General features: G+C 35.1%; 1 protein-coding gene across 1 annotated transcript in view; it reads right to left on the bottom strand.

The window, feature by feature from the left end:
- Nucleotides 1-270: 270 nt before the first annotated feature.
- Nucleotides 271-10498, bottom strand: part of XB5761341.S (provisional ortholog of mucin 2, oligomeric mucus/gel-forming S homeolog) — a 55597-nt gene continuing 45369 nt past the window's right edge. The window contains exons 39-49 of the mRNA XM_041591447.1: nt 9223-9335; nt 8052-8083; nt 7695-7872; nt 6883-6987; nt 6121-6161; nt 5368-5478; nt 4636-4734; nt 3888-4016; nt 3108-3147; nt 2108-2231; nt 271-585 (exon numbers count right to left, since the gene is read on the bottom strand). Coding sequence (XP_041447381.1) covers nt 411-585; nt 2108-2231; nt 3108-3147; nt 3888-4016; nt 4636-4734; nt 5368-5478; nt 6121-6161; nt 6883-6987; nt 7695-7872; nt 8052-8083; nt 9223-9335 — 1147 coding nt within the window. The 3' untranslated portion in view covers nt 271-410. The remainder of the gene's footprint in view (nt 586-2107; nt 2232-3107; nt 3148-3887; nt 4017-4635; nt 4735-5367; nt 5479-6120; nt 6162-6882; nt 6988-7694; nt 7873-8051; nt 8084-9222; nt 9336-10498) is intronic.

The raw sequence follows: 10498 nt of genomic DNA, 5'->3' as shown, positions 1-10498 counted from the left end.
GGGTCTGAACCATTTTTCTATTATTAAAACAGTTATCCCTAATTCTGCCTATACCTATCTATTGACTATACTCCCTACTTTCCCCTTCCTACTTATCTTAAGCATCCTTAGTTAATATTTCCCAAATTCAAAAACAAACACATCAGTGCAACCTATGTCTATGTCCAGGCTAGTTATATGAATTCATCTATGGCTCACCAAACTACAAACATTTCATAATATATTTCATTTTATAATAAGAAAGGTAAACATTCATCCTTGAGACTCAAGTTAGCATTTTATCTGAAAGTGCTTTATTTTGAAGATTCAAAGATATAGGTCATACAAATTACCAAAAATGATTGTTATACAATACTACTTTTTCTATTGAATTTTTTTTTCTTTTGTATTGAAATGATTTAAACACGAGACTATACAGTTCCATCTGCACATTTAGTTCCAGTACACTGACACTCGTTCACATCGATGTACTCGTGATCAATTAAACTTCCATCGGTGCACTGCAGCTTGATTTTATTTTTGGTTGTGCTAACCTCTTGGCAACAAGAACACTTATGGGACATAGTTTGTGCATCAACAGAGTACCTAGACAGAGAAAATATATTGGAGTTAATATCAATGATTGCAGGGACCTTACACTTCTCTTACTTACTGTATGTAAGTTCTAAATTCTTAATTTTGATTGGAAAACAGCTCACGGAAAGTTTGCAAACCCTACATAAACTACATCTGCTGTATCTACAAAATCAAATTCATGCAGTATGAAGGGATGACTGCATTTTGTAATCTGAGTGCATATATCTGCACATTTGCCTGAACATCTTCCATACTTAAAGGTGCAATATACCCTCATATCTTCCAGCAGAATTGTGATATAATATACAGTATATTACCATATAATACCATATCGCTGTAAAGACAAGCCTTTTCAGGTTTCTTGCTAAGAAGAATAAAATGGCCTCTATACATTATGTCCTAATAAACATTTTTGTACTTTTTATTACTTTTTGATTTACTTTTTTGCAGGGACTCACTATTATTGGTTTTCTTAAGAAGAATAAAACTCAGGATGCAGTTGTAACAATGGATGCATAGGCAAGGCTGCATCTACAGTATGTGACTATTACCTACAGATAAGCTAAAAAATGGCTTTTTAACATGACAATTATAGACATTTTCTTTGTCAAGTCTCAATATCCAGATAATTCTGCTAAACTGCATTTATTGATATTAGAACTAGGGGATGCCTAGAATATAATGAAATAAATATCTCTGAAAAAGTATATAGTAGTTCATATTTATTGACTGTGATGATTGGTCCTGGAACCTTAATTTCTATAGACTGTATAATAAACTTCTACGTCAGATGTTTTTTAACATCTGTAGGGACTTATTCATTATTATGCTAACACCTACTCTTACTATAGTCTCAGATCAGACACACAAATTATATGTAATGAAAAATTTACAATTTGTTGTATTTAATACAATTAGAAAAATATGGCTTACAAAACATATGATCGTATTATAACTGGTAAGGAATACAATATAAATATAAATTATATTAACTAATAGAATAACTAGAAGTGAAACTCACTGAAAAGAAAGTATAGTAAAATCTAGAATTTAGTGTCTAGCAACAAATGGTCTTAAAAATGTTTAGATAATGGGGAGGGGGGTTGTAATTTATTAATAGACTGGATGCAAGTGCAAGAGCATTAAGGAAAGAGAGACATTGGGATCTTTATGCCTCATTCAGTGATCACTTGTATCCAGGCCATAGCTGTCCCTAATCTGGCATGAGCCATGAGTGAAATGTCATCAGAGAGGTGGTAAATATAATGTTCCATTTGCGCCAAATCCCTAATTTGTTTGTTGATAAGCAAGTTAGGGGTGGAAGAGGGAATGCTTACATGCCACACATTCCATCTGCCCTTCATGAATACAGGGCTGCCGTATGCAGACTGTATTCACTGAAAAGCACAGGTCCTTGAAATCAAAAGATCTATGCCTTTTTGAACATCCTCTTGTTTTTTGCACTTTCCAGCCAATCCTAAGGAAATTTTGTTATATTCTACATAAGAAGTAACCTTTATTTTCATCTTACATGGAAAAGGTTCCACAGGTTCCTTCACAACGAGACATTCGGATCCTCTGAAGAGAAGTGCAGCCTTTGGAGGTCAAATAATCATCAAATAATTGTACCTTGCAGGAGCTGTTCCTTGGGATGCCTGTAGTGATAGTTACATTTTAGCCACATACAGAAGGACCACTGTTTTATATTTAACATGATTTAACTTAAAATGAAATTTTGTAGTACCAAAATTCTTAATCTTGCAGTTCATAAATAATTTTTGTATTCTCTTTTAGACTATAATGATTGATTGATTGATTGATTGAACCATTATCAACTGATTCAAGTGTTGGACTGGGTGGTCTGAAAATGACAGATTTTTAGGACCTTCTGAAGAAGCATTTTGTGCAGTAGCCTATACATACACTAATGCTTATTGCCTGAGAGAGAAAATGAAGCTGCCTAATTGCCCCATCTGTCTGTGTACATGGTCAACAGCCAACCAATATCAGGATGAGTACAGAAAATGCAATTAATTGGGCTAACGTGTTGGCCAATGACACCAGTTTAATTTGAAATAATATCCCCACTATATGACTATACTTTCCCCTAATGTACTTGTAAAGAGTAATAGGTTCACAGCTCCACAGCACTTCCACAGAAGTATATTAGCCACACTTCCTTCAGCATTTAATCATCACAGGTGTACTTCATTTAAGCCACTATCTTAGGGTTTAATGGTACAGACAGCCATTCTGGGCCCTGAAGTCAAGGGGTCCTGATGGGGTACTGATTTATTTAGCATTTCAATATTTTTTTAAGCTAATTATCATGAAAGACCTTTTTCATAATAATAGTTTTTTGTTTTTCATAACAGTGAGGTCAACAGTTTATCAAAATAAATACATAAATTAATATTCAATAATAGTTTTGCAGCAGAGTATTTATAAAGAAAGCGAATAATGCATGTCATATGAATGGAAATGCATATAAACACACTAATTCATGCAGAAGAAATGTATAAAGGACTTACATGTTTTACAGCATCCATTGGGCAATAACTGCATGCTTCCCTAGTATAGAGGTAAAGAAAAACAGGTGTTACATAGTTACCTAGTTGCATAGTTTAGTTGGATTGAAAAAAGACCAAAGTTCAATTCCTCCAAATGAAACCCAGCGCACAAACCTACACACACCCACTGACGTAAAAAAAAATTGTATTTTGCTAATTTTTCACCATTTCGCGAATTTCGCTAATTTTTTGGCGAACCAAATGGGCCCATCACTAGTCTTTATTAGAGATGTTGGTGCAAAGTGGCCACTTATTATTACACATGTCCATGGAAGCAAAATAAATACAAAAGATCCTCTAATGTCCTAGACATGAGCCCACCCTAAAACAAATGTGGCATACCCCCTCCAATGGTTAATAAAAAATGTTAAAACAAAAATGTTTAACAGTTACAACTTTAAAAGACAATCCCATTTTAAAATGTGAAAAAATGCCAGCATTTTTGTTTTTACTTTTCAGCATACAGGATATGATGTCACTGACATAAGATTGAGGAGGATGTAGCTTCACCAGGTCTAAGATGGCAAAAGGGGTAAAGTAATGGAAAATTTGGAAGAGTAACGATCATTCGCCTGCACTAGCGATTAACTGTTTCGATAGAGAATTGTCCTCTACACCTGTTAGTTAGCAATGTGGATGGTATTTCTGAGGAATTTTTGCTTTAGTAAATTTGCCCCATGGTGTGAAGTGAATATGAATTATAGCCCATAGCAAATTATTCATGTCATGTGGATTACTTACAGCCTCACAGTCCTCTTCATACAATGAGGGGCAGGAGATCTGAGAAACAGTGGTGATGAACTGACCATTGATTAATGAGCATTTGTACACTGTGCAGTTATCACTCATAGAAGGCAGTACATCTCCGGGCTAAGAGAAAAAACAAGTATGGATGAGTGCAAGCTTATGTTTTTTTGATATTACATTTTACCTATTTTAGCTTGACAATTAAAGTGGAAGGAAAGGTTAAAACTAAGTAAGCTATATCAGAATAGTTTATATAAATGCACCAGTAAACCTCAAAATAATCTTCCTCTGTCAATATAAACACCACATTTCTTTCATTCTATTGTGTACTCATGGGCTTCTGTATCAGACTTCCTTCTTTCATCTTAAACCTCCAGGGCACGGGCTTGAGCATGCTCAGTTTGCTCCTCTCCCCCCCCTCCCTGCTGTAATCTGAGCCCAGAGCTGTGAGTGAGCAGGAAGAGACTCAGGCAGGAAGTGATGTCACACCAAGCTAATATGGCAGCTGCTATCCTAAACAAACAGAGAGAGCTTCTAAAGCTGTTTACTCAGGTATGGTAAAGCATTCTACAGAATAAATATAGCATTCTAGCTTGCACTATTTTGGCTAATCTATTGGCAATAAACTGCCTCCACAGCTTTCCTTCTCCTTTAAAACAAATAAAAACATTAAACCTAACAATACTTAAAACCATTAATTAATATAGGTTAGACAGCAAAATATGTCTATGTCTGAACTTACATTCATTAGCCGGTAGGTGCCATCATAATTCACAACACAGCTGGTTTGTTGACAGACACCACAGCAGTCAGATGGGGAATTTTTCCTCACCTCAAAACCCTGTTGAAGTAAATTTTTGTATGAGTGTAATTTCAGATATTCTCATTATGTTTCAGTACAGTAACTTGCAGGACCAGAACTAGGAGTAGGCAGAAGAGGCACACACTTCTTCTTTCAGCCTACCCCTGGTCTGGACCCTTTCTCTCCCACCGGCACCATTTTTTTTTAATCAAAATACAGTGTTTTCCCCAGAATTCTGTTGCAACTATGGTCACACTCTGTAATTTCACACCTGCAACTTGAGCATTTTGCTGCAATATATTAGATATTTTTTGTAAATTAAGCACTAGTTGAGGCACACATTTTTTCTTTGACATTTATGGTTGAATAACAAAAACAGCAGTAGTGTCCGATTTACTTGGAGCAACTCAGCTAAAGATTTTGAAGCAACTCACTAAGGGAACTCTGAAATTACTGGTAAGTCCAAGCTGACCTATGTTCCCATGCATCAATGCATATGCATGTAATGCATCAGCGTAAGTTGAAAGGGGTCATGGATATTTATCACAAGCTGCAATGCATGGAAACAAGTACCTTTCTGAATAGTGCACTTAACAATTTGTACTTGCTTTGATAATTGAGCTTGTGTATTATTGTGAGAGAAACAGATGATGATCACTGAACAATACTTACAGTTGCACACTTGACATTGCAGGCAACTGGGCTGCAGCTTATTGTCAAGTTATTTCCATTTTGAGAACAGACACATTCCTCACAGTTCTCTGTGTAAACCTGAGACCCAGGCTATGGGAACACAAAAAAAATAAAGTTATTTACTTTGTTCTTAATAAAAGATTTATTTTTACTTCATTGTTATTGTGTTTTATAAATTCATTAAAAATTCTCTAATTTGTTAAATTCAATTGTGTTTTGTCGAGATTAAAAAAAAATTGTCTTGAATGCTAAAAATGCACTGTCCGCATTTTAGATGGGGAGGTTTGCTAAGTCTCAAACATAGACTGCAATAGAATGTAATTAAAAATAATCAAAAGCGTTATTTAAAATTGTGTTTTTACGAATGTTTAGCCATTTTTGCGATGTAAAATAATTCACTGGCAAATATTACATTAATCATTATCACGAAGCAAAGGTTGGTGTTAACACCTGCTCTGGAGTTTTGTTAAATACGTTGTTGCAAAAAAAGCTTTGCAAATCATTTGTTCTCAAACATTGCGAAGAAGTCATGGAGGTCCGTAATTGGTCAAAAATAACCCAAACAAGGTCACCAATGTTTTTAGAGCTAATGAACCATATTCCATGCATTACATATTTTTCAAAACAGGTATTCAGAGAGAAAAACGAGATCATGATTTTCTTGCCACAATTTTCATTACACTCAATTTTAATCTATCTCCTAATTTTATACCTGTTAAAATCTTTGCTTACCATGTATTCAGCATTTCCACTAACGCAAACTTGTTTTTGTTCTGGAAGAGACATGCAAAAATGCATTAGATGTTTTAACTCCTTGGGCGTTATTTATCAAAATCCAAAAAATGTCTATTTTCTGAAAATTACTCCGACCAAATCTGTACGGACTTGTCCCCCCTATTTATCAATAGATTTTGACAAATTCTTCTTGTGCAAAAGAAGTAACTATAAAATCATTAAAAAATTCAAATCCTATGATTTTTTTCCTATTTTGTTCTCTAAACCTATGTTTTTTTGTAAAATCGTCTGAAAGCTACGATTTTTACTGAAACCCAGCACAACTCAGAAAATCTTCAATTGTTAATTGGACATCTGCCATTGACTTTTACATGTTCTCGACAGGTCTGTGTTCGAGTACTTTTTTTTATCAAACTTTAATAAATCCTGAAAAAAACTATTTTTTTTCGCATAAAAAAAATGTTCCTAGTCCAACTAGAAAAATTTGGAGCTTAATAACTCACCATCCTCTTTTTCATTCAGTTATTCTCCATAAATGCTATTCAAGTGCCAACAATTTCTTCTCCTATTCTTCCACCCAGTTTCAACTAATCTCCCCCAATTTTTCAATATGTCTTCTCTTTTCCTCCTGGGGCACTTCTCTTCCATTTACCCCAACCCTTTCTCTTTGTACTCCTCCTACTTTACTGATGGTAGTTCAGGGTTCAAATCTAGTTCAGCTTCTTTCATTAGTAATAATTTACTTTAGCACAAACTTACGACAAACATAAGTAGGACAGCAATGCCCTGCATCAACACCGCCCACAATTTCATATCCAGGTCCACATACAGGGAAGTCATTAGAACACCGACTTGGGTCACATCCTGCAACAGAGATAAGCCAAACATCAGTTTTTTTTTTATTGCCATGGGCCATAGTCATTCCAGCTGCATCGTAGTGCCTATTTACAGATACACCATGGTCCCATCAATAAGGTGCCTCATCAGAAGGAATTGGACTGTAGCATGTTCAAAATCCCAATGTCTATGGCCAGCTTATATGATCTGTGGCTGAAATGATGAATTTTTTTTTTTTTTTTGCTTTAATTGCTCATGACATGAGATTCTTCAGGTGGTTGTATACAGAAAATATTCATAAACACTATTTGAACTTCCAAAGAAGTATTTTTTCAGGCATATCTAATTCCACAGATAGGATTCCATGATAGTCTGTCTCTGCTTTCAGGGACCAGTTCTCTCCTCATCTTATGCTAATAGTTATTGCAACCCTCCCTTAAATTGTACCAATTTGAAGTGATGGATTCTGGAAATTGAAGTCTTTTTGTTTTCCATAGCAGGTTGCTTTGTAAGCAGATTCATTTTAAGCTCCAGCATCCATCATCCATGGTTTCTTACTAGCATCATGATTTCCTTTCAGTATGTGGAACCAGTTATGTATAAGAAAAAAAAATACATTTCTATTTCTTTTTGGAAGTTCTGTGTCTCTATGTAAGTTCAAATAAATGAGAGCATGTCAAAAAGGGTTGTATATTTTACCTGCAACAAGATAATAAGTTTATTAGGTAACTTACTGCATATAGTTTCATTGCAACATTTGTTTGTAGCGCTTGGTTGAGTTACTGAGTAGAAGCCTTCCAGAGTGCACACTTCATTTCTTACATTAGAACACCCTATTTTTTGGCAGGTTATTCCACGACCACCCTCCAAACAGACGCATGTCTCACAGTTAAACTCAAAGTTTTCTCCATACTGCAAGAAGTGAGGTGAGAATAGTGGCATTTAATAGCTGACCACAGGATGATTAATAGGAGCAGATTATATAAAAATAATGTGAGGCTGGCACTTAAAGAGTAGAGGATGATACAATGATACAATGATTACATTTTTGCTCAAACACAAAATTGTCAGTAGAAAAATGGATCAAATACCTGGCGGGGGATGTTGTCTGGCCCCACACACCCTGTTAAAAACAGAAAACAATTAGCATTAGACTAAAGTTCAAAAGGCATGAAGGAATATCCAGCTGCATCAACAACATTTATTTAATTTATAATCAAAATATAGTATAATGTTTCATTCTTTTTTTACCAAGTATAAAGTCACAGTACATAACCTATACTAAGCCCTGCATTTTACCTCCATGGGTGCTATGTGAGTATAGAGCTACTGCAGAAAAGTCAGTATAGGTATGGGATCCGTTATCCAGAAACCCGTTATCCAGATAGCTCCAAATTACAGAAAGGCCGTCTCCCATAGACTCCATTATAAATAAATAATCCAAATTTGAAAAATGTTTTTCATTTTCTCTGTAATAATAAAATAGTATCTTCTAGTTGGTCTAAACTAAGACATATTTAATCCTTCTTGGAGGCAAAACCAGCCTATTGGGTTTATTTGGGGGCAAATTCATCAAGGGTCGAATATCGAGGGTTATCGAGGGTTAATTAACCGTATGATCGAAGGCATAATCGTTCGATCAAACGATTAAATCCTTAGATTCGAACGATTCGAAGGATTTCAATCCAACGATCGAAGGACTTAGAAAAAACTTAGCCAAGCCTATGGGGACCTTCCCCATGGGCTAACATTGGGTTCGGTAGCTTTTAGGTGGCGAACTAGGGGGTCGAAGTTTTTTCTTAAAGAGACAGTACTTCAACTATCGAATGGTCGAATAGTCGAACGATTTTTAGTTCGAATCCTTCAATTCGAAGTCGAAGTCGAAGGTCGAAGTAGCCCATTCGATGGTCGAAGGAGCCAAAAAAACACTTCGAAATTCGAAGTATTTTTTCTTCTATTCCTTCACTCGAAGTTAATGAAATGGCCCCTTAATGTTTACATGATTTTCTAGTAGACTAAAGTTGTGAAGATCCAAAATCTGTTATCCGGAAAACCCCAGGTCTCTGGATGGCAGAAAACCTAATGCCAAAATTTGACTTGTATTTGTTGAGGTGCTATAGAGGTCAATGGGAACTGCCCTGATTGTTTTTAAAAAGTACCTCCAAGGATAGATAACAATCCTGTTGTGCAGAGAATATGTGTATTGTAGAGTCCTATATAGGCTAGTCTGCCAGGGTAAACATCAGTACATAATATACTTACCACAATTGCTTACACAGACATCAATTGCTGCACTAAATGGCATAGTGCTGCTGGGACAGAAACATCCTTCCACCACACGTCTGTCATTTTTCAGTGCTGTGGCATCTGTTGGTCTGATAAATGATCACACAAAGATTTTTAATTGGTGTACTCCAATTTAAATGTTACCATTGTTTTGTGACTTTTTTTTTTAATATACTTCACAAGAATTCCCTGAATGAAATATAATATTTTACCTTAAATTTAAGGCAATAATAATAATCTGAACTATTTCAGATAGTTCACCAGAAATAAAGACTTTCTCCAATTACTTTATATTTTCTATTTGTCACTGTTTTTCTAATACTGAACTTCAAAGTTTTTCACTGTTAGAGTCCCTGGTGGTCTAGTAATTGTAACAGTTCAGATTCTGCTCCTGGATCACTGAGCTGCCAGACACCAGAGACAGGAACATTAAACTTAAAACTTACATTTTGAGAAAACAGTAAAAAATAAAAGATGGAAGGCAAGTGAAATTCACCGGTAAAAAAGAAATTTGGATGGGCATCGGAATAGTCCATTGTGTCAAAACGGACGTGCGTCAACACTATTCTTTAACGTGGGCGTCAAAATTGACGCAAGAATTTGCGTTTTGCAAATTTTTTGCCATTTCGCGGGAAATTCACTGATTTTTTGACGAAGAGAAACAGGACAAATTCGCCCATCACTGGTCTTGGCCCAGGTATAACCATTATAGAACATTTTAATACACAGCATAAAACATAACAACTGATACTTTCCTTGTTTCTTATAAAGACTTTCATTTTACTGTAAACTCTTTACTGGCTTTAAAGTAGAGTGATGGAAACCATTTAAATCCAAAGCAACATTGATAAAAGTCATCAAGCATGTATTATCTATTTTGCTTTAAAAAAAACTTGCCACTTATAAGAATATTAGGATCATTTCTTATAATAATGAAAAGGTAATTTGAATGAATAACCGTAGACATGTAAATGTCAGAAAACACTTGGGCAGTTATTTATTATTAAAGTCCAATCGTTTCTGGAAGGACTTTTAAGGGGAAAAACACAATTTTCCAAAAAATCGTAGTCTTCAGCAACTTTTCTTGCGCAAGAAATGTCAGATTTTGATAAATAACCCCCTTGGAGTTTCACAAATGTTTTCTAAACATTAGTAAATGGCCCCCTTATTCTTATTTACTGATTTCTCCCCTCAAAAATATTGATCGTATATGAATTATAATGTAGGACATTAACTTTATTACTCATATTTC

This window comes from Xenopus laevis, chromosome 4S (genome assembly GCF_017654675.1).
Source record: "Xenopus laevis strain J_2021 chromosome 4S, Xenopus_laevis_v10.1, whole genome shotgun sequence".
Classification (NCBI taxonomy): domain Eukaryota; kingdom Metazoa; phylum Chordata; class Amphibia; order Anura; family Pipidae; genus Xenopus; species Xenopus laevis.
This window is presented reverse-complemented; position numbering and strand designations above follow the sequence as displayed.